At 45.8% G+C, this 25,015-nt stretch overlaps 1 protein-coding gene across 1 annotated transcript in view; it reads right to left on the bottom strand.

Moving 5' to 3' along the window:
- EVC (EvC ciliary complex subunit 1) overlaps positions 1 to 23,502 on the bottom strand; it is an 89,743-nt gene extending 66,241 nt beyond the window's left edge. The window contains exons 1-5 of the mRNA XM_032135564.2: positions 23,372 to 23,502; positions 15,347 to 15,430; positions 12,901 to 13,133; positions 10,565 to 10,649; positions 916 to 1,014 (exon numbers count right to left, since the gene is read on the bottom strand). Of these exons, the coding sequence (XP_031991455.2) occupies positions 916 to 1,014; positions 10,565 to 10,649; positions 12,901 to 13,133; positions 15,347 to 15,430; positions 23,372 to 23,398 (528 nt within the window). The 5' untranslated portion in view covers positions 23,399 to 23,502. The remainder of the gene's footprint in view (positions 1 to 915; positions 1,015 to 10,564; positions 10,650 to 12,900; positions 13,134 to 15,346; positions 15,431 to 23,371) is intronic.
- Between the last annotated feature and the right edge of the window lie 1,513 nt (positions 23,503 to 25,015).

Here is a 25,015-nt window from a genome sequence, read left to right as displayed (position 1 = left end):
TGGTGGTAATGAAGATGATGATGGTGGTGATGGTAGTAATGAGAATGCCAATAATTACAACAATGATAAAAATGATGCTCATGATGATGGTAATGAGGACATAAGGATGGTGATGGTGTTGGTGATGGTAGTGGTCATGAGGATGATGATGGTGGTAAAGACAAAGAATGATGATGTCCGTGGTGACAATAGCAAAGATGATGGTGGTTATGGTGATGACAACAATGACATGATGAAGAAGAGAACTGTGATAGTAGTAGTAGTGGTGATGGTGGTACAAAATAAAAATGGTGGTGATAATGAAGATGATGATGATTTTGGTGGTGGTTGTGATAATGAGGATGACAGCAGCCATCACATATTCACAGCCAACTATGACGTTGCTAGGTGTATCATACACATCTCTCTTATCCTTTCTGCACTCTCGCAGAACAGGAATTATCTCACTACACAAAAAGGAAACTAGTATTCTGAGAGCTTGTAAAAGATAAAGCCAGGATACCAACCTTAACCAGTCTGACTCCAAGCCCTGACTCTGCTGTGCATGAAACAAAATAAACTTTCCATAAAAGACTCAGAATAGAATACAAAGTAGTATACATAGCTATAACCAATAAATTATGTCTTTAGAAATATCCCAAATGTGTGCAGAAAAAAACATTAACAGTGACCGTCTTTGAGTAGTAGATATGACAAATATTCTTCTCTTTGCTGTAAATAGTATTCCAAATTTTAATAATACACTTTTTAAATATTTGTATACAAACTTTTATATTTCACTATACTGTGTTAAAAAGTATATATTGTAATAAGCTATTTTATACATGAAAGAAAAATACTTTTGTATCATAAGTTGTATATACTTAATAAACTATTTTTAAGTTACCTTGAAACATAGGTTGAAGACTTACTTACATTTTCTTGTTTTGAAAGGATCTTCTGGTATAATTCATCATCTGACTTCTTTTTAGGAAGAAGGTCAAGGAGGCACATTTTAAAAATCTGAATAAACATCTATTGCCAAGAAAGGAAAGATAACAAAAGTTTAACCAATGATATTTTTGTCTTTTGCTTTCTGTTGTCTCTTCTCCCTCCCTCCCTCGTTGCCTCTCTCCTTCTTTTCTTCTCTTTCACCCTCTCTTCACATATATTTTTTGCTGAAGGAAAGGACCTCAGATTATAAATCATGACAATGGCCCATAATGGATTACATTTTCATGACGCTTCCTTAAAAAGCTTCATTTCTTCCTCATGCATGTATTCAACAAATACTAGGTGCTTACTCTGTGCAAAGCCCTCCACATCCCCCATTTCCATGTGTGAAGAAAATATAGAAAGCAAAGGAGGCCGGGCGTGGTGGCTCACGCCTATAATCTCAGCACTTTGGGAGGCTGAGGCAGGCGGATCACAAGGTCAGGAGATCGAGACCATCCTGTGAATGGTGAAACCCCGTCTCTACTAAAAATACAAAAAATTAGCCAGGCGTGGTGACGGGTGCCTGTAGTCTGAGCTACTCAGGAGGCTGAGGCAGGAGAATGGCGTGAACTGGGGAGGTGGAGCTTGCAGTGAGCCGAGATTGTGCCACTGCACTCCAGCCTGGGCGACAGAGCAGGAGGGTTTGCTTCTTTTAAGAAGGAATCAGCAGGATAGTTATATGGAACTGGAAATGCAAAGTTATCCATGTCAGTCTCCTGTTTCAATGGATGGAGACATCCTTTAAACCAGGAAGAACCCTCCCATAAGTGTGGATACCCAGGAAGTACAGAGGGGGTTGTATCCACAATTTGTTGATCTATCCACCCTTGTAAGACATCTGGATTATTTCCAGTTTGTGCTATTATGAACAATGCTGCTGTGAATATTTATGTGAATGTAAGTCTTCATTTCTCTGAGATAAATGCCCACAAGTGTAAATGCTGGGTCTTCTGGTAATTGCAAGTTTGATAAGAAATTGCCAAAACATTTTCCAGTATGGCCGTAGGTACCATTTTATATTTCCATCAGCAATGTATGAGTGATCCAGTTTCTCCACATCTTTGCCAGAATTTTTTATTTTAGCCATTTTGACAATTGTGTGGTCATATCTTATTGTGAGTTCAACTTGGATTTTCATGCTGGCTTAATGACATTGAACACCTTTTTATGTGTTTACTTATCATCTATATATCATTTTTGGTGAAATATCTGTTCATGTCCTTCCCATTTTCTAACTGGATTGCTTCCTGTCTTGAGCTGAGTTTGGAAATTTCCTTATCTGGTCTAGGTACTAGTCCTTTGGTGGACATCTGTTTTGCAAACATTTTCTCTCACTCTGTAGCTTGTCTTCTTATCTTCTTAACGAGGTCTTTTGCAAAGCAAAGTTTTTAATTTTGATGAATTCCAGTTAATGTTTCCTTTTATGTGTCACACTTTTGGTGTCAAGTCTAAAAACTCTTTGCCTAGGTCTAAATCCTGGAGAATTTCTCTTATATTTTTTTCTTTCTTTCCTTTTTTTTTTTTTTTTTTTTTTGAGATGGAGTATCACTGTCGCCCAGGCTGGAGTGCAGTGGTGTAATCTTGGCTCACTGCAACCTTCACCTCCTGGGTTCAAGTGATTCTCCTGCCTCAGCCTCCCAAGTAGCTGGGATTACAAGCATGTGCCACCACACACGGCTAATTTTTGTATTTTTAGTAGAGACAGGGTTTCACCATATTGGCCAGGCTGGTCTTAAACTCCTGACTTCAAGTGATCCACCCACCTCGGCCTCCCAAAGTGCTGGGATTATAGGCGTGAGCCAACCATGCCTGGCAGTATTTTTGCTGAAAGATTTATAGTTTATTGTTTACATTTAAGTATGTGATCCCTTTTGAGTTAATTTTTGTATAAGGTGTGAAGTTTAGGTTGAGGTTCTTTTGTCATTGTTATTGTTTATGGATGTCCAATTGCTCCAGTACCATTTATTGAAAAGCTTATCATTCCTCCACTGAAGTGCTTTTGCCTCTTTGTCAAAGGTCATTTAGATATAATAAGGCATTTTCTTTTTCTTTTGTGAACCGGTAAGGCTTTTTTTTTTTTTTTTTGAGACGGGGTTTCTTTGTGTTGCCCAGGCTGGTCTCGAACTCCTGAACTCATGCAACCTGCCTGCTTCCGCCTCCCAAAGTGCTGGGATTATAGGCATGAGCCACTGCATCCCACCTGGTAAGGCATTTTTAAATGCAGGGGTTAGCAAACTTTTTCAGTAAAGGGCGACATAGCAAATTTTTTTTGGCTTTGCAGGCCATATGATCTCTTTTGCAACTACTCAGTTCTGTGGTTGTGGTATATGCCACACAGGCGTACAAGGCAATATGGAAAAGAAGGGGCATGGCCAGATTTGGCTCAAGGACCACAGTTTTTGATCCTTTTTTTAATAGATTAAGGCTTGTTAATCACTCTTCTGGGCCAGCCTAATGTATGTATTATATATACTATCACTTGATCTCCATGGCATGCGGGGAGGTTGGTACCATCTTCCCCATTTTACAGATGAGAAAATGCCCAGCAACTTGCAGGGGCCACTTGCCTCCTGCCACACAGCCACATGCAACAGAGCTGAGATTTGAACCCAGAACTCTGCCCACCAACCTTCATTATATTTGTCAATGACAATGAGCTCTAAGGAGAGAGTGGTGTCCTGGCTTTCTACCCACTGAAGACTGATATGGTATAAGATATAATAACATTATTTTTGCAAGATGTTAGTTTTGAGTCTACTTTCTTCCTGACCCCAAATGAATCAGTAATGTTTACAGCCCTCATCCTCTCCTCTTCCATAGTGCCAACTTTGAGATAGCTATAGACTCAAATGAAGGTACAAAAATAATACGAGCAGGCCGGGCGCGGTGGCTCACGCCTGTAATCCCAGCACTTTGGGAGGCCGAGGTGGGCGGATCACCTGAGGTCGGGAGTTCAAGACCAGCCTGACCAATATGGAGAAACCCCGTCTCTACTAAAAATACAAAATTAGCCAGGCATGGTGGTACATGCCTGTAATCCCAGCTACTTGGGAGGCTGAGGCAGGAGAAGCGCTTGAACCTGGGAGGCGGAGGTTGCGGTGAGCCAAGATAGTGCCATTGCACTCCAGCCTGGGCAACAAGAGTGAACTCCGTCTCAAAAAAAAAAAATAATACGAGCATACCATGGAGATATTGTAGGGTTGACTTCAGGCCACCTCAGTAAGGTGAGTATCACAATAAAGCAAGTCACAAACATTTTTTGGTTTTCCAGTGCATATAAAAGCTATGTTTACACTATACTGTAGTCTAAGTGTACAATAGCAGTATGTCTAAAAAAGTACATACCTTGATTTTAAAAATACCTTCTTCCTAAAAAATGCTAATGATCATCTGAGCCTAAGATGATTATAAAAAAAAATTGTTGGGCTGGGCGCGGTGGCTCATACCCGTAATCCCAGCACTTTGGGAGGCGGAGGCAGGTGGATCATGAGGTCAAGAGATTGAGACCCATCCTGGCCAACATGGTGAAACCCCATCTCTACTAAAAATGCAAAAATTGTCTGGGTGTGGTGGTGCGTGCCTGTGGTCCCAGCTGCTTGGGAGGCTGAGGCAGGAGAATCGCTTGAACCTGGGAGGCGGAGGTTGCAGTGAGTTGAGATCTCCATCTCCAAAAAAAAAAAAAAAAAGTTGTAATCTTTTACCCGGTGGAGGGTCTCGTGTCAATGTTGATGGCTGCTGACTTATGAGGGTTGTGGTTGCTGAAGGTTAAGGTGGCTGTGGCAGTTTCTTAAAATAAGACCACTCTGAAGTTGGCCACATCAACTGACTCTTCCTTTCACAAAAGATTTCTCTGCAGCGTGCCATGCTATTCGATAGCAATTTGCCCACAGTAGAACTTTAAAACCTGGAGTCAATCCTCTCAAACCCTGCAGCTGCTTTACCAAATAAGTTTACATAATATTCTAAATCCTTTTTGTCATTTCAACAATGTTCACAGCATCTTCACCAGAAGCAGATTCCTTCCCTAGAAACCACTTTCATTGCTCATCCATCAGAAGCAGCTCCTCATCCATTCATGTTTCATCATGAGATTGCAGCAGCTCAGTCCCATCTTCAGGCTCCACTTCAAATCCTAGTTTTCTTGCTATTTCCACATTTCCAGTGACTTCCTCCACTGAAGTCTTGAATCCCCTCAAAGTCATTCATGAGGATTGAAATCAACCTCTTCCAAACTCTTGTTAATGTTGATATTTTGATCTCCTCCTATGAATCATGAATATTCTCAATGGCATCCAGAATGATGAATCCTTTCCAGAAGGTTTTCAATTTACATTGTTCAAATCCTTCAGAGGAAATCTCTATGTATGGCAGTTACAGCCTTAGGAAATGTATTTCTTAAATAATAAGACTTGAAAGTTGAAATTACTCTTTGATCAATGGGCTCAGAATGAATGTTGTGTTAGCAGGCATGAAAATGACATTAACTGCCTTGTACATCTTCATCAGAGCTCTTGGGTGACCAGGGGTTTTGAAAATGACCAGTAACATTTTGAAAAGAATTTTATTTTCAAATAGGTGTCAGTAGGTGTCAATAGTGGGCTTAAACCATGCTATAAACAGCTGTGTTGTGATCCAGGCTTTGTTGTTCCATTTATAGAACACAGGCAGAGTAGATTTAGCATAACCCTTAAGGGCCCTAGGATTTTCAGAGTGGTGGATGAGCACTGGCTTCAACTTAAAGTCATCTCCTGCATTAGCCCCTAGAGAGAGAGTCAGCCTGTTCTTTGAAGCTTTGAAGCCAGGTATTGACTTCTCCTCTTTAGCTATGAAGTCTTAGATGGCATCTTCTTCCATGACCATATTGTGCTATTTCATCTGCATTGAAAATCTGTTGTTTAGTGCAGCCACCTTCCTCAATGATTTTAGCTAGATCTTCTGGGTAACTTGCTGAAGCTTCTCCATCAGCACTTGCTGCTGCTTCACCTTGCACTTTTATTTGTTCTGGAGACAGCTTCTTTCTTTAAACCTCATGCTCCGCTAGCTTCAAATGTTTCTTCCGCAGCTTCCTCACCTCTCTCAGCATTCACAGAATTGAAGAGAGTTAGGGTCTTGCTCTGGATTAGGCTTTGGCTTAAGGGGATGTTGTGTCCGCTTTGATCTTCTATGCAGACCACTCAGACTTTCTCCATATCAGCAATAAGGCTATTTTGCTTTCTTATCATTCTTGTGTTCACTGGAGTAGCACTTTTAATTTCCTTCAAGAACTTTTGCTTTGCATTCACAACTTAGCTGTGTGGTATAAGAAGCCCAGCTTTCAGCCTATCTCAGCTTTCGACCTGCATTCCTCACTATGCTTCACAATTTCTAACTTTTGACTTAAAGTGAGAGACACGCGACTCTCTTTCACTCAAACACCTAGAGGCCATTGTAGCATTACTAACTGGCCTAATTTCAATATTACTGTGTCTCAGGGAATAGGGAGGCCCAAGGAGAGGGAATGGCCAGTTGGTGGAGCAGTCAGAACACACAGAACATTTATTAATTAAGTTTGTCTCATACAGGCGCAGTTTGTGGTGTCCCCAAACAATTACAATCATAACGTCAAAGGTCACTGATCACAGATCACCATAACACAATAACCGTGAAAAAGTCTGAAATATTGCAAGAATTACCAAAATGTCACACAAAGACATGAAGTGAGCATGTGCTATTGTAATAATGGAGCCAATAGAAGTCTATTGGCTGGATGAAGAGTTGCCAAAACCCTTCAATTTGTAACAAAAATGCAGCATCTCTGAGGCACAATTAAGTGAAATGCAATAACGCCAGGTGTGCCTGCACAAAGTGCTGTGTGCTCCTCCCCCAGGGGTGGTTCTGATGTCACCGTGGTGCAGTATCAAAACTGGGAAATTGCCATTGGTTGAATACTGTTGTCTACAGACCTTATTCAGTTTTCACCCATTTTTATGCACATTTACATGTGTGCGTGTGTGTGCATGTGTGTGTGTGTGTGTGTGTGTGTGTGTATGTGTGTAGTTTTATGCAATTTTACCCCATGTATAGATTCACGTAAGTGCAGCCACAATCAAAGTAATATTCCAGCAGCATGAGAACCCCCTAGTGCTGTTGCTCCCCTTTATTTAACCTTCCTCCATGCCCCCAATCTGTTCTCATCCTGGCCACTGTTTATAGAGTTACGCTCCAGCTTCTCCTGCCTCTTGGACAAGCCCAGAGCCAGTTTCTTCCTCCTCAGGGCCAGCCGGGGAGCTCCAAGCTTCTGGGATGCATGAGGGTCTCCTGTGGTCTGAATAACTTCTGAACCCCAGCTCATCTCTACCAGAGAAACAGAGTATTTAGGTCTCCAGGCAGCACAGCTCCCAGCGGCTCACCAGGTTCTTATAGTCCCAGCACGCGATGATAGAGTTATGCTCCCCAGAGCAGGAAGGACTGTGCTGGGAAGCAGCTCTCTCAGGGCGGTGGCAATCACACGTGCAACACATTTCTCCCGAGCACCTTTGGCGTGCAGGGTGCAGGGCCACACCTGGGCACGCAGGGGCCTTGCACTCAGACAGACCTTGTCCAGGTCTGATTCTGCCATCACCAGCTGTGTGACCTTGGGCAAGTGATTTAACCTCTCTGAACCTCAGGTTCCTTGTTAGCGAAGTGGCACGTAAAGCTTCAAAGAAGTAAAAGATTTAAAGCACCGAGCCTACCAGAGTGGACGTGCAGAATAATTGCTGCTGTGACCATGCCAGCCACACAGCTGTGACATGGAGCCCAGAGTTCTACCCACAGAACCCTCTCAAAGCGGGGCAGCTTGACTTCCCAGTAACTCCATATAGCAATAGCTGAAAGGATATTTTCTTTAAGCCTTTCCTAAAGTGGCCCAGAGAGGTGAAGCAACTTACCCAAAGTCACACAGCTCCTAGTTGTTAAAGGGTGGACTAGAGTCCAGGTTTCTGTCCCTTAATCCAGTGCTCCTGGAACTTCCCTGGGTTTCTGCCCACGAGACTCCCTGCAGGGAAGCCTGACCATCTCCCCAGCTCTGCACTCTCTCAGGTGCCCCCTTCACACTCGCATGATGCTTTGCCACAGGCCTTTGTCATGCTGCCTGCCACTGTTTATTTTGTGACATCTGTTTACTGCCCTCCCCACTGCCCCAGAGAGTGGGCTCCATAAAGACAGAGGCTGCCCCTGGTGTCTGACACCGTGCCTGACAGTGTGCAGAGGCCAAGCCCCCATGCTGGATGGTGAGTGATGGTGAACGCTCCCTCTAGGACTGCAATCCCAGCACTTTGGGAGGCCGAGGTGGGCAGATCACAATGTCAGGAGATCCAGACCATCCTGACTAACACAGTGAAACCCCGTCTCTACTAAAAATACAAAAAATTAGCCGGGCGTGGTGGTGGGCAACTGTAGTCCCAGCTACTTGGGAGGCTGAGGCAGGAGAATGGCGTGAACCCAGAAGGTGGAGCTTGCAGTGAGCCAAGATGGCGCCACTGCACTCCACCCTGGGCAACAAAGCCAGATTACATCTCAAAAAAATCAAAAAATTTTATGTATTTGTATTTTGTTGGTGAATATATGAATGTAGTAAAAGCATGTTTTATGCTTTTACTACATTTAAATGCACTCTAATTCCAATGCCTCTGACAGTTTGGAATGGAAACTATTATCTTTATTTTTATTTTTTTAATTGATTTCGAGACAGGGTCTTGCTCCCCCACCCAGGCTGGAATGCAGTGGCACAATCTCTGTTCACTGCAACCTGCACCTCCTAGGGTTAAGTAATCTACCCATCTCAGCCTCCTGAGTAGCAGAGGATAAATACCAATTTCAAAATAATGTCCATCTTGGCCGGGCACAGTGGCTCATGCCCGTAATTCCAGCACTTTGGGAGGCTGAGACGGGCGGATCACTTGAGCCCAGGAATTCAAGACCAGCCTGGCCAACATGGTGAAATCCTTGTCTCTACAAAAAATACAAAAATTAGACAGGCATCCCTGTGGGTACTCACTGGCTGTGGGGCGAGGCCAGCCAGGACTACTCTGCTCGCCAACTGGACGGGCTCTGAGCCCAGAAACAACTGGTCCTCCCAGGGAGCATGGAGCCTTGGAGAAAACAGCCAGGGCCAGGTGTAGCTCACTGAGGCAGGCTGCAGACACAGACTGCCTGGTGGCCCCCATCCAGGGACCTCCACAGGGCTGGGGGTAGAGGGGGTGAAGGGCCATGCTCTATTTCTTGAATTCTAGCATATTTATGGTTTCAAACATTGGCACCCGTTTACGAGGCCAGTGAGTCCTGCTCACACAGAGCCCAAGTTTCTTTCAGGCACACCCCCAGTGTGCTATTCTTGTTTTGTTTTTGTTTTTTGAGACAGGATCTCGCTGTGTCACCCAGGTTGGAGTGCAGTGCTGTGATCACAGCTCACTGCAGCCTCCATCTCCTGGACTCAAGTGTTCCTCTCACCTCAGCCTCCTGAGTAGCTGGGACAATAGGCACGCACCACTGCAGCAGGCTAAGTGTTGTTTGTTTGTTTGTGTTTTTGGTAGAGATAGGGTTTTGCCATGTTGCCCAGGCTGGTCTCAAATTCCTGAGCTTAAGCTATCCTCTCACCTCAGCCTCCCAAAGCTGAGATTACAGTCATGAGCCACCAAGCGTGGCCTCCAATGTGACATTCTTACCCTTCTCCAGTTTATAAGAGTGCCCTGTAGACATATCTGTGTGTCTGTCCACCTCTGTTCCTAGCTCTCCTCTTTCTTTCATCTGCCTTCTCTCTGTAGGGTCTCATCCCTCATTCAGTAATTCAGAGAATGTGCCTTATGGAGAAATAACACTTTTGTTAACCCCTGTGGTCTTGATGCCTGACTAAACCCACCAGGGTTCTGCAGCTACAGTGGGACTCATCTCTCTGGCTTCCCATAGCTCAGGTCCACGGTTGATTCAATCAGAGGCCAGGTACATCTGGCAGAGACTAATGTTGTTTTCCCCACATCCACAGTTCTGAGTTCTTGTTCATTCAGTCAAGAGAACACGTGGCCCCATAAAAAGGTACTGAACTTCTCATCTCGGCACCACCCCTGCAGCTGTATAACTTTGTGGTAAGTCCTCCGCCCTGTGCCTCAGTTTCCTCACCTTTAGAGTGGAGATGATAATGACACCCCCCTCTCTGGGTTGTCTGAGGTTTAAGTGTAACACTCCTGGAACCTAGTACATAGCAAGACTCAAGAAAATTCATGTTCATAAACATTCTTATCATTATTATCATTCCTTTAAAAATATTGTTCTCTTTTAAATATCTCTTATCTCTATCTCCAGCAGGAGGTGTACCCCGGAAGGAGGCACTCATCTTTCTGTTGAGGCCCCTACAGCTCTGGTTAAAGTCAAGGCCATGCCCCACCAATAGGCGTGAAGTGCTTTTCCATTTTGTGGCTGGATGCCTGACAGCGCCGCTTTCCCCCACCTCACAGCGGCTCTGTTTCCACTGATGTCTGCCTCTCAAGGGTCTCTGGGACTCACTGCACAAAGAGTCCTTGTCTCTCAGCTCCTGTCCCCATGAAAAGGAGGGAACGCGAACATCTCCACCTACCATATGCTTTTCCTGCCTCAGTGCCGTGTCCAAATGCAGCAGATCTTTTAAGTGAAGGCTGTAGATACACAGGTCGATGTCTACACTGCAAAATAATATGAGAATCGGAAAAGACTTTCAGGGTGTCGGAAATGAAGAGTAAGAATATTGGCATGTCCCTAATCAGCCACATGCCACAGCCACAAGCCACAGCACACCCTGCCTCAAACTCTCATTCTACAGCATGCTGAGGTCCTTACACTCACTCCAGGTTTATAAGAAGGGATCAAATGAGCTGTCTGAAACCCACTAATGGCCAGAAGAGAACAGCAGGTGTCACAGACATAGCTGCCTGGGACTTCCAAGAGAAAACCAATGGAGAGAGGGAAGGGAGAGAAATAAAAATGACGTTTCCTCCTCTGAGTATTTTCTAAAAAAAAATTATTTACTTATCTTTTTAGAAACAGGGTTTTGCTCTGTCTCCCAGGCTGGAGTGCAGTGGTACAATCACAGCTCACTGCAGCCTCCACCTCCGGGCTCAGGCAATCCTCCCACCTCAGCCTCCCGTGTAGCTGGGACTACAGGCATGCACCACTATACCCGGTTGATTTTTGTATTTTATTTTAGAGATGGGGTCTCACTATGTTGCTTAGGCTGGTCTTGAACTCCTGAGCTCAAGCAATCCACCCAACTTGGCCTCCCAAATGTTGAGATTACAGGCATGAGCCACGGTGCCCAACCTCAAGCATTTTCATGTCTATCATCACACGTTATCGTTCCTCGGTGTCTTAGTACAGACATTCTCATGCCCATTTTACAGATGCAGAAACTGACTCAGGGAAGAGAGAATCAGAGAAATCAAGTGACCATCATAGGGTCAACAGGGGCAGATACATGGCAGAGTGTAAAAGTCTTTGACCTTTTTTCCCTCATAGGCAAATGCATTTTAAATGATGACTCTCCCACCCAAACAGTTTCAAATCCTCTAAGTCCAAATGCTGAAAGAAAGCCGTTCTAAGCCAGGGCTGCCTAGTCCAAGAAGGCCCCTCTTCAATGAAGTCCCTTCTGTCTGGGCCACTTTCAGGCTCAAGGCGCTAAGCCCAGTCTTTTTGCAGCAGCCCTGAGTAGAGGCTGTGCCCTGGATCATCCCACCCCTTGGACTCAACGGAATTTTGGAGCAGAGAGAGGCCTGAGGCCTGGTGTGTGAACCTGCCAGACTGAGTTTATTTTATTTTATTATTATTATACTTTAAGTTTTAGGGTACATGTGCACAATGTGCAGGTTTGTTACATATGTATACATGTGCCATGTTGGTTTGCTGCATCCATTAACTCGTCATTTAGCATTAGGTGTATCTCCTAATGCTGTCCCTCCCCCCACCCCACAACAGTCCCCGAAGTGTGATGTTCCCCTTCCTGTGACCGTGTGTTCTCATTGTTCAATTCCCACCTATGAGTGAGAACATGCGGTGTTTGGTTTTTTGTCCTTGCGATAGTTTGTTGAGAATGATGGTTTCCAGCTTCATCCATGTCCCTACAAAGGACATGAACTCATCATTTTTTATAGCTGCATAGCCATCCCATTACTGAGTATATACCCAAAGGATTATAAATCATGCTGCTATAAAGACACATGCACACGTATGTTTATTGCAGCACTATTCACAATAGCAAAGACTTGGAACCAACCCAAATGTCCAACAATGATAGACTGGATTAAGAAAATGTGGCACATATACACCATGGAATACTATGCAGCCAGGCTGAGTTTCTTAAGCCCCTACCACGTGCGGAGCCCTGCTCTGGGTTGGGTCAAACCCGGCTCCATTACTCACTGCTGTGTGACCAGCAAGTCACGCAGCCTCTCTGTGTTTCCCTTTATTCTTTGTGAACTGGAGGAAATGACAGTACCAACTTCATAGGGGTGTTAAGAGGAATTCCTTTATTCATTGATTAATACTTATTGATTGCTGAACTTGTCCCAGGCTCCCCCTCACTGGGCAAAATCCTCATGAGATCATTAATCCCTGTAAAGTGCTTAGCACTCTGCCCAGTACTCAGAAGTACCCACTTAATCAACTTCGCCAGTGGCTGGGAGCACGCCAGTGATTAAATGAGGCCTCCTTGTCATCTCTCCCCGGGGCTCAGGCCTGACTCCATAACCCCAGTGTTGGGCAATACGGCACAGGAAGTGACAAATGCATCTGGGGCTCCGACGGTGACGCTGGGTCGCTGTGTGTCCCTGGCAGAGTCACTGAACCTCTCTGGGCCTCTGTTTCCTCCTCTGACAATGATGCGACCCCCGGCCCACTCCAAGAGGACTGGAAGCCTCATCCTCCATTGCCCCCAATCCTTACCTCTCGCAGGCCAGCACCTCAGGGAAGGCATTCACCCTGAGGAAGGTGCGGCTAAGAAACCTGTCGTCGCTGGTGGCCGAGTGGACGCTGGATGAGGAGCTGCAGTCGTCCTTCTCACCCTGGCTCAGGCTCCCCAGGCTGCTGGAAGGAGAGGCTTCTACTGGCTGGTGTGGCAAAACAGCCTGCTTTAAGTTTTCATGCAGAGATGGGTTGGAGGAGCCATCGGCCAGAGGCTGAGGTGGCAATAGAAAAGTCATGCTCAGTCCGTGTGATGCCTCAGGGATTCGATCTAGTATTCATAATTCTACCAGTGATTCACGCTAGCCGCTCACAGGAAGGTCTGCCTGGAGGAGACTGGCCAGGGTGCCAGCAGACACCACAGAGCTTCCGTCCCAGGTTCTGCCACATCAACATCCCAGAGGCCCGAATCACAGTTCACTTGTCCTCACAAGGCCAGCCCCTCTGCACCAGGCTCCTTCCCCTAAACTGCCAACCTGGATCTGTGCCCCAGACACCCAGCGCACCCTCCTCCCAGCTGCCAACTCTGACCTCCTCCATAGCCACTGCCTGCCCTGACCCGGTTCTCTCCCTGCTGTCTGACCCCCGGCCTGCTCCCTCCATGAATCCTGCCAACCACCTGTCCTTCGCCTGCACAGAGCAGGAGTCACCCTCCTGCCCTCTGCCCACCGACAGGCTCCACGCTCCTAATCAAGAAACTGGAGCACCATGCACACCAGGCCCACAGGAGGTCACAGCCTGGGGCCTGGCATGGCTAGAGGGCCCAGCAAATGTCAGCCTCCACCTCTGCATGCCCGAGCCACAATGAAGTGGCTCTGGCTTAGATGCTCCTGGTCACTTCATAATTCTGGGCCTTTCCAGACTTTGGTCCCCCTACCTGAAACACCCCCCATTTGTTGTTTGCGGGGCGGAAGCGTCCCTTCCTCCAGGCGTGGATCCTGGACCCCATACTGGCTCCACAGGTCCCTGGGCGTCTGCCTCTTGCCTATTTCATCATGCACTGTCCTGTATTCTCGGTGTATTCCAATCCACCCAGGCAGTGAGGGCCTCCAGGGTGGGGCTGACGCTCTGCTGACTACGGCGTGATCCCCAGGGCCCACGCAGGGCCTACTCAGAGGATGGAGAAATGCCCTTCATCCATCCACCCATCCCACCCTTCAACCACATGAAGGATGTGGTTCCCAATGTGGGTTCCAGGGAACAGTCCCATGAGCCAGTTACTGCTCACCACAAAGTTTCCATGGAAAAATTGGTTCAGGAAAGCCTGTGTTAAACAAGGTGAAATATTCCTTTGGTGCAGGAATTCTCAGAACCTCCAATAGGCTTTGGCTGTCTTCAAAAGCAACTAATAATGGAAAGATCTTAACATGTTCTGAGTGCTTGGATGTTGTGTACTGTTCTGAGCCCTTATGTATGTTATCCTGTGTAACACCCAAACAACCGGGCGAGGCAGGAGCACCATCATCCCCATTTCACAGATAAGGAGACTGAGGCAGGAGAAGTCAGGAAACGCCACACGGTGAATGGCTGAGATAGGGTTAGGATTGAGTTGCTGTGACCCTTGGAAGGTTAAACCCAAGGGACAAGGACATGGTGACTGGTTAGAGACAGGATGGTGAGAGTTACTCAGGATGATCCCTGGAGGTGGCAGTTCCCCACTGTCCCCCACTGTCCATTCTCTCCTACTTCTACAGTAATTGAGTTCTCAGCTGGCGTGTGGCTGCCTAGCCAAGAAGGCAAGCCACATTTTCTCAAACTTATTTCACTAGGAAACTTTTTTGCACAAAGCACCTCCCAGGCTGAGGGCTCCTGGAAGCGCCATGGAAAGTGTAACCATAGCCAGGTGTTGGGGTTTGACTCTGGCTCTGCCACTTCCTGTCACGTGACCTCAGGTCACTCGCCTCTCTGGGCCTCAGTTTCCTTACGTGTAAAGTGGAGACATTATTTACCTGATAGGCATAACACCAAGCTGAAATGCCTAATGCATGACAAATACTTAGCACGACACTGGCCCTGTGCACTTAAGTGTTCAGTAAGTGCCAGCTGCTGGCATTAGTCCAGGGCTCTGTGAATGAGGATTAGTGCTCAGAACTGAGTCAGTATCAGTGTTTGTATTAGTGTTAAAAAGGCAGAGAGGGAGCTGTCCTACTGTGCTGTCACCTTGTGTCCCTGGGGATACAAGGAACCATGGAACTTCCTTACCGTGGTTATCATGGGCATGTCCTGTTCCTGATAACACTGCTGTAAGACAGATTAACCCTAAGTTTTGCTCCATTACAAAGCCTCAAAACTACCCCTGTTAAAACAACTTGCCATAAAACCCTCAAACAGGACCAAACATCACACAGTTAATCCCCCCACTTTCCTCCCAATCTCTGGCACATGATGGAAGTAACTGGCTTTCTACGATGGAGCTCAGGACTCTCACCCGGAACTTCTGATTGATGGGGTAGATGACTTTGGCCTTCAGGGCAAATGCTGTGATATTGCTGTTGGAAGGCGGCTCACATTCCTGGGAGGGAAAAACACAAAAGGCATGGGAAACTTTCTGTAAAATGAAGGATAAGTTGTCAAGTTTTTCCAAAATGCCACATCCCATTTGTCATAGCAGCCTCAGAAAGAGACCATGATAGGCACATTTAGATTCATATTAGCTCTTCCTTGCCAGAAGGAAAATGGATGGATGGGTGGACAAACAGATGGATGGGTGAATGAATGGGTGGGTAGGCAGACGGATAGACGGGTGGATGGATGGATAGGTAGACAGATGAATAGATGGGTGGTTGGAAGGATGGACAGACGGATGGGTGAATGAAAAGGTGGAGAGATAGATGGGTGGATGAAAAAATAGATGGGTATATGGATAGATGGATGAACAGACAAATGCTATTAAAAGAGAATGGCACAATGTTCATTTAACTACAATTCTTCAGCTTTGGAAGAAATTAGGATTTTAATAACTTTAGACTAATTAACAAGAGAGTCTCCTAAGGAATTACAAAAAGCAAACACACAAAATAATTTTAGCATTGCCAGGGGTATAAGCACATGCAGTCATATTCACACAGAGTTGGGATTAGACCCTTAAACAAAAGGAAGTGGTTGGGCAAGTCTTCTAAGTTCTCTGAACCTCAGTCTTCCTGGATAGTAAACCAGCAGAGTATCTGCCCTCAAAGACCACATACATGAAGCACCCTGCTGAGTCGCTAGAAAAAAGAAGAAACTCATTAGTGCGCTGCTTTGTATAGTGGCACAACGCACCACTATCAAATCCTGCTCAGGAATCACCCCCCTGACTCATTAATAAGAAGCTGGATGGACTTATCCATGGCCTGCCCTATATCCCCACATCCTCTGCATCTCTCTCCTGTTGGGTGTTCCTCACCCCAGCCCTACACTTTGTAAAGTCAGTGCTGAATCAATGCTTTGGAAACAACCAGATAGTGAATGAAGATAAGCAGACAGGCAAGCCCGGAGCCTGGCGCTGCAGACCATGAGAAATCTCTACTGGGCAATTCTGAACACACTGATGGAAGAAAACTGCATCTGTGTCAATTCCAGTGCTTCTCAACCATGTCTTGAAGAGTGAGCTCCATCACCAATGACCAATTTCCAATCACAAAGTTCACCTTGGTATAAGACATCCTACTGTGGGAAACACAGAAGGATTGATCACTTGCTCCTAATTTGGGGTGTTGACACAGCCTCCACTGAGCCAGCACTGTGGCTTAGATACGTCTCCAGGAAGAGCTGCACCGTGATGCCCTGTGAGCAACATGGGAGGGATGCTCCACACCAGGGGTTCCTGTTCTTGTCGTTTCTCTGTACCTTACAACTCAAAAAAGACTTGGGTGACAAGAATGGGGGAAGACCCCTCATTATTCCTTATACAAAATTAACTCAGTATGGATTAAAGACTTAAATGTAAAACCCAAAACCATAAAAACCCTAAAAGAAAATCTAGGCAATACCATTCAGGACACAGGCACAGGCGAAGATTTCATGACAAAAATGCCAAAAGCAATCGCAACAAAAGCAAAAACTGAAAAATGCGATCTAATTAAAGAGCTTCTCCACAGCAAAAGAAACTATCATCAGAGTGTAAGACAATCTACAGAAGGGAGAGCATTTTTACAATCTACCTATCTGACAAGGGTCTAATATCCAGAGTCTACAAGGAACTTAAATTTACAAGAATAAAACAACCCCATTAAAAAGTGGGCAAAGGACATGAACAAACATTTCTCAAAAGAAAACATTCACGTGGCCAACAAACATATGAAAAAAAGCTCAACATCACTGATCATTAGAGAGATGCAAATCAAAATCACAATGAGATACCATCTCATGCCAGTCAGAATGGCAATTATTAAAAAGTCAAGAAACAACAGATGCTGGTGAGGCTGTGGAGAAAAAGGAAAACTGTTATACTGTTGGTGGGAATGTAAATTAGTTCAACCATTGTGGAAGACAGTGTGGTGATTCCTCAAAGAGCTAGAAGCAGAAATGCCATTTGTCCCAGCAATCCCTTTACTGGGTATCTACCCAAAGGAATAGAAATCATTCTATTATAAAGATACATGCATGTGTATGTTCATTGCACTATTCACAATAGCAAAGACATGGAATCAACCCAAAAGCCCACCCATGAGAGAAAGGATAAAGAAAATGTGGTACATAAACACTATGGAATGCTATGCTGCCATAAAAAGGAACAAGATCATGTCCTTTGCAGGGGCATAGATGGAGCTGGAAGCCATTATCCTCAGCTAACTCACACAGGAACAGAAAACCAAACACCACGTGTTCTCACTTATAAGTAGAAGTTAGACAATGAGAACACATAGACACATTGGGTTGGGGGAACAACATACACCGGGGCCTGTCAGGGGCGAGGGGAGGGAGAGAATCAGGGAGAATAGCTAGTGCATGCTGGGCTTAACACCTAGGTGATGGGTTGATCTGTGCAGCAAACCACCTTGGCACACGTTTACCTATGTTACAAACATGCACATCCTGCACATGTACCCCAGAACTTAAAATAAAAGTTGAAGAAAAGGTTTCAAGAAGTAAAAAAAAAAATAACATGGAAAACCACCAACGTACACTACCTCCCTAAGCTTCCAAGGACCCTGCCACAGAGGTCACTGTCTCCACTTCCAGACAGAGAAAATGAGTCACAGAGAGGTGAAGCCACGTGCCTAAGGTCACACAACTAATCATTGCTAGAACCGGGATCTGAACTCAGCTTTGCTGGCCCCAGGTCCGCCCTCTTTAACCGATGCCACGCTGGCTCTGTCAACATGATGCGAATAAGAGCAAGAGTAAGTGCCATGAAGTTTAAAGGGAAGTGGGGGGTTCGTAGAGAAGGTCCCTGGGCTTGGCTTCACCATGTTCAGGAACCTACATCAGATACTGAGGCACCGCGCACTCCCACATCCCAAGTCCCCACATCCAACCGACCACCAATCCCATCAACCTAACCTCCTGTATCTCTCTCGAATCCATGGCCCTGGCCTATGCCTCCAACATATTTACCCTGAAGGGCTGCAATCACTTCCTAACCAGCTCCTCATCCCTGTATTGAGGGTCTACCATCTCCAGCCACCTTATACATGTTTGTCCCTTTAATTATCATACATCAGTCAGCTTGGGGAGGTGGGGACTGTTATTTTCATGCCCACCTTATGGTGCTGCGAACTGAGGATCTGAGGTTAACACCTTCCAATTCATTCTCCCTGTGGGAATGGAATGCTCTTTTAAACATGAATTTCCGTCGATGTGCCTCTTAAAATCCTTCCTGGCCTCCCTCTCACCTGAGGGTACAGAGCCTGGCCTGCTCTCAATCCCCTGCATTCTGGCCCACTTTCTGCTTGGAGTTTTGTCAGTGAACAAGGAATGGCAGGAAGATGGGAAAGGCTGAACTCAGGACTCATTTGCAGGGTCCATTGCAAAATGAAAATGGGGATTCTTATTTAATAATGATCAAGAATTTTAAGATAGTGACAGCAGAGTCCATCAGCCAAGAGTGGGCCTATCTGAGCGTGGTCCCTGTGACCTCACAGGTCACACCCAGGACACCAGCCCTGGCTGTCCAGGGGAGACACATTTGCTCAAGGGAAAGATACAAAAGCAAAAGGGCCCTGTGCATTTGTTAACTTCCTACAAACAGGGGAGAAAAGAAAGGACAAAGAAAAGGGTGACCATGAGAGAAAAGCAAAATCCCTGCTTCCCAGGAGTTGACCTTCAAGAGGGGAATACAAAACAAAAACCTCATTATGAAAAGGAAAAGGCCAGGCGTGGTGGCTCACGCCTGTAATCCCAGCACTTTGGGAGGCCAAGGTGGGCAGATCACGAAGTCAGGAGTTCGAGACCAGCCTGACCAACATGGTGAAACCCCATCTCTACTAAAAAATACACAAATTAGCTGGGTGTGGTGGCACATGCCTGTAATCGCAGCTACTCAGGAGGCTGAGGCAGGAGAATCAGTTGAATCCAGGAGGAGGAGGTTGCAGGGAACTGAGATTGCACCACTGCACTCCAGACTGGGCAACAGAGTGAGATTTCGTCTCAAAAAAAAAAAAAAAAAAAAAAAAAAAAAGAAGGAAAGGATGTTGGTGCAGGGTCCACCCGAGACTTGTAGGCACAGCACCTGGGGATGGAGGAACCGGGAAATGGGCATCAGAAACACATCCCAGCTAGCAGGAAGGCTCCACCTGATCTGTCTACCTGCAGACTGCAACCCCTGCAGGGCCAGCCCAAGGACGGTCACGGTCTTTGCCAGAGGATGAAGGACGCAGGAGCATGTGACACCTGAAATCAGGGAAGGAGCGGGCTCTGCTACCTGAACAGGAGCCACTGCCTTTAGTTTTTTAAAGCTCTCCTCATTAAGGTCAGGTGTCCTCCAAATTCTGAGAGTCTCCCCAGCCGAAGCAATACAATTATTTAGAAAACTGGTTGCAGCGAAATCTACAAGGTAAAACTTCCTCAGCTGGAGCAATGCAATTATTCAGAAAATTGGTTAAAGTATAATTGCAGGAAAGGAAAAGCCACTTCCATCACCAATAAAAAGGGGTTCTTTTCAGAGAATGCATAAATGCATCCTTAAAGGCTCTACCCACTTTCCCTCCCTCCAAAGCAAAGGAGTGGGATGGAGAGACGGAGGCTGTGGAATAGCATGCCTCAGAGCCTTCTGGAATTTTCTGTTTGTTTTCGGCTGAGATGAGTTGTTCATTAAACAGAGGTCATCCAAGGCGTGGCAGGAACCACAAGGCCCTGGTTTTCTGTGCACTAGAGGACAAGAAAGTTATAGCTCAACCCACTGGGCCAAAGCAGCCCTGACCACATATTTTGACAAGCTCAGTCTGCAGAAAGCAAGAGCATTCTGACAAGCCAGTCACTGGAACAAGCAGATCTTTCACTTAACCCTTGGCAATTATTAGCTTGATAATGGGCATCTGCTAGGTGTAGCTGAATAGTGAACAAGTAAGACATTACTAGGCAGAAAAAAACAAACTTACAGCAGGGTAGAAAGACTTAGGCCCCCCTGCAAACACTGATTGAGCACCTATTCTGTGACAGGAATGTTCACACGCATCAACTCAGCCCTGGGTGACTCGGGGATGGCGGGGGGAGCACCATCACTGCTGTCATTTTAAATGAGAAACTTGAGGCTCAGACAGGTTATGCTTCCTGCCCAACATCACACAGCAAACATGTGGCAGAGCTGGGACTGGGTTCCAGGATTCTAGGTCCCAAAGCCAGCACTGTTTTCATCACATTCAAGGGTACCCTATGTGTGAGCAGCGTTGTTTGTTTAACAGCTTTATTGAGATTTAATTCACACACCCTGCAGTTCACTCATGTAAAGTATACTATTTCATCATTTTCCCTATCTTCAGATATGTGCAGCCATCACTATAGTCAACTTTATTTATTTATTTATTTTGAGAGAGACTCTCGCTCTGTCACTTAAGCTGGAGTGCAGTGGCACAATCTCAGCTCAGGGCAACCTCCGCCTCCTGGGTTCAAGCAATTCTCCTGCCTCAGCCTCCTAAGTAGCTGGGACTACAGGCACGCACCCCCACATCCAGCTGATTTTTGTATTTTTGTTAGAGATGGGGTTTCACCATGTTGGCCAGGCTGTTCTTGAACTCCTGACCTTAAGTGTCTGCCCGCCTCAGCCTCCCAAAGTGCTGGGATTACAGGCGTGAGCCACCATGCCCAGCCTATAGTCAACTTTAAAACATTTTCATGGCATCAAAGAGAAACCCTGTCCTCTTTCACTGTCACCCCATCCCTCCCCTTCCTCCGCCCCAGCCCCTGGAAACCACTAATCTACTTTCTGTCTGTATAAATCTTCCTGCTCTAGACATTTCACAGGAATGGAATCCTATAACATGTGGTCTTTTGTGAGTGCCTTCTTTCATTTAGCATGTTTTCCAGGTTCATCCAGGTTGTAGCAATGGATCAGCCCTTCATTTTATTTTATGACCAAATAACCTTCCAATGTCTGCATATATCACATTTTATTTTTCCAGTTTTTCCATTGGGATTGTTTCTACATTTTGGCTATTGGGAATAGTGTTGCTTTGAACATTTGTGTACAAGTTTTTGGGTGGACATCTGTTTTCACATCTGTCAGCAGATTCTAGTAGTGTGAGAGGGTGGGAGGGGGCAGAGCAGTAGAGAGAGAGGAGGGGAAGAGAGACACAGAGACAGGGAGATGCCGTGCACCTGCCGCTCACATACTGTCACAAAGACACACAAAGACCCACAGAGACATATGAGAGTGATGGACAGGTACATACACAGACACACGTGGAGAGGCAAGCACACAGTGTCAGAGACAGCACAGGGCACATTCAAACAGGGGCTCAGTGTTTGCAGGGAGACCCAAGTCTTTTTACCCTGCTGTAAAGTTAACTCATATTTTCCTGCCGAGTAATGTCTTACCTGTTCACTACTATTCAGCTACACCTAGCAGATGCCCATTATCAAGCTAATAATCACCAAGGGTAAAGTTAAAGACCTGCTTGTTCCAGACTCGTCTCCTGCAAGCCATGTCCCGGGATAGCAGCAGAGGCTTCCCCATCTCTCCCCCCGGTCCACGTTGGCCAAGGGCAGGGCAATGCCCCCCTCCACAGGGATCTCACCAGCCAGGGAGGGAGATGCAGGGCTGAGGCAAAAGCGGATTGTTCAGAGTAACTCGAAGCTGAGCCCTACTGACTTTGGATCTTTGGGGAAATCTGTTTTTAAATCCCAAGCCCACTTTCTTCTGTGGTAAGCTGAGGCTGTAGAACAGGATGGAACAGGTTGGAAAGGGGCAGAGGCTAGGAGTCAGGTGTGGGGACGCAGCACTCCCGAGCAGGGGCCTGGCAAACCCAAAGACAAATATCAGCTTGGCTACTCCCCCGCAGCTGCGGGACTCAGGAAAGCAGCCTACCTCTGAGCCTCGGCTTCCTCATCTGGAAAATGGGAATATAAATCAGATCAGCCTCACGTGGCTGCTGAGAGAAGGGCAAGAGATCATTCCCGCGAGTGTTGGCATCACTCACAGGTGAGCGGTGTAAAACTGCCTGGCATAAGTAGATGCTAAAAAATAATGCTAGTTCAATCTCTTCCCCTTATTCCAGAAGATGAAGCCTGCAGTACTTTCTAGGGGACAAGGAGGTGACAAGAAATGTCACATCCTCTCCACCCACGGGGCTCACCCAGAAAGCGATGTTCTGTGGATAAAGGTTCCAGGCAGGCAGGAACAAAGAGAATTTTTTTAACATCTCTTCCAGAGGCCCAGCACCCCCACCCCTAGAGATTTAATTACAGGAAGTAAAATGAAATGAAAATAAACAGACTTATGCACCAACATTCATAGTAGGCTTATTCATCACAGCCAAATTCTGAAAACAGCCCAGTCCGTCAATGAAATACACACCAAATGGTGAGCAATCAACAAAGCGTGGCACATCCACACAGTTGACTGCCACTGAGCAATAAAAATGGGCGAATTATTGATACACACAACGAAAGGGAAACATCTGAAGGCATTCTGTGGAGGGAACACAGGCAGAGGAACACAGGGAAACAGAACAGCACAATTCTGTTGCATAAGGTTCTAGAACCGCAAAACCAACCAATGGCAACCCCACGCATGGGTGCCTCTGGAAGTGTGTGGGGGTGGGCAGTGACCCGAAAGGGGCACTAGAGGACTTGCTGGGTGATGAAAACATTCTCAGTGGGGGTACTGGTTCTAAGGGGTATGCAACTGTCAAAACTCATCAAACTGTAAAACCTAAAGTCTGCGCATTTGATTGTATGGAAATTATGCCTCAGAAAAGCAGCCCATTGAGAAACTGTATCTGTCAGAGGCTTGTCTACATGACACCTGGCTGCCAGGGGGAATACCCCACCTCCCACATGTGCCTCCACAAACAAACACCAACACCAAGCTTACATCAACAGCTTCCTTGTCCTTCGACATCTGCACTTCTCTCGTCCTCCTCCTCCTCGATGGGGAGCCGGTTTCCGAGGAGGTCTGCGCATTAGACTCCAAATTCTTGAGCAGATTTTGAGTGTCGTCTTTCTAAAACCAAAAGGTCAGGAGTTGGGGGTGGATAGAAACACAACATTGAGGTCGGTCGGCCTGGTCCCCACTGTGACTTTTGCCAGTCAACTCCCCCAGTCCAGCGGCCACTTCTGCTCGCCTCTGTGCTTCTCAAGCTTGGTCTTCTGTGTGTGATGCCTCCCACCCCACGTGGGGTCCGCTACACATCCTTCAAGACTGCACAGGTCACCTTCCTGAGAAGTTCCCCTAAGGCCTCCAGGATGCCCCATTTCAGTGCACCCTCAGGACTTGAGGCAAGAGGCAGAGCAAAGCTCGTTCCATTTTTCTTCTAGGTTGGGGACCCCATTGGACTGGGGGCTCTTTGGATTTAACAACTAAGCATGGGAAATGGCACATGCATATTAATTTTCCTGTTGATCTTGATCATTCAATTGAATGGTTTTTAAGAAAATATGTTAGGTGACCTTAAGTTATAGAGTAGTTTCTATTCTGAACTACAATGAGTGCTCATTATTTATGGATTTTGTATTTGCCAATTCCTGTACTTGCTAAAATTTATTTATAACCCCCAAACCAATGCTCATGGAGCTTTTACAGTTATTCACGGATACACACAGAGCATGAACAATCTGAGTTGCCTGGCATGCACGTGCTCAGTTGAGATGGAACAAGGTAGCACTCTGCCTTCTTGTCTCTGCTCTCATGCTATAAACAAACATCCTTTTCATACTCTAGTAGCACAGTTTTTGCATTTCTGTGCTTTTTCTCAGTGACTTTACTGTTTAACCACCAAACACAGTGCAGAAGTGCTGTCTAGTCTCCTGAAACACAAGAAAACTATGACATGCCCTCTGGAGAAATGGGTGTGTTACAGAAGCTTCATTCAGGTATGAGTTACAGTGCTGATGTCTGTGAGTCCAATGTTAATAAATTAAAAATATCTATTAAATAAGGTATCTTTAAACAGAAACATACATAAAACTATGCTATGTATTGACTGGTTAATGGAAATGTTGCGACCAGAGGCTTGTAGGAACCTAACCCCGTTTTTCCCCTACGAACAAATGGTTCAATATTCACTAATGCTGTGTTCTCAGCAAGTTTACAGAACATAACTACCATGAATAAGGAAAATAGACTATATTTAAAATCCTGTTATCCCAGACACTTCTCAGCTTCCTCTTTAATCACTAGCTGCTCATGAATATAATCTTTGAACTAAAGAAATATCACCAGTTTGTCACTAAGTTAATCAGCTACTATTACCAAGCATCTGCTTTGTGTCAAGCCTTGTTCTAGGTACTGGGAATAGAGTAATGAACAAAATACACAGCCTCTGCTTTTGTGGCATTGACATTGCAGTGACAGAAGAAAGATGCAAACAAATGAAAAAATACATAGTAATTCAGGGACAATCGTATTCTAGAGTAACAGTGGAGGGTGGGGGAATGAAGGATGATGGGAGACAAAGTCTCTTGGACAAAGTGGCATTTGAAAAGGAACTTAAAAGAAGTGAGGCCATGAGCCATTGAG

This window comes from Hylobates moloch, unplaced genomic scaffold (genome assembly GCF_009828535.3).
Source record: "Hylobates moloch isolate HMO894 unplaced genomic scaffold, HMol_V3 SCAFFOLD_17, whole genome shotgun sequence".
Lineage (NCBI taxonomy): Eukaryota > Metazoa > Chordata > Mammalia > Primates > Hylobatidae > Hylobates > Hylobates moloch.
Note: the sequence above shows the minus strand (reverse complement) of the source record. Positions and strands in the feature narration are given on the sequence as shown.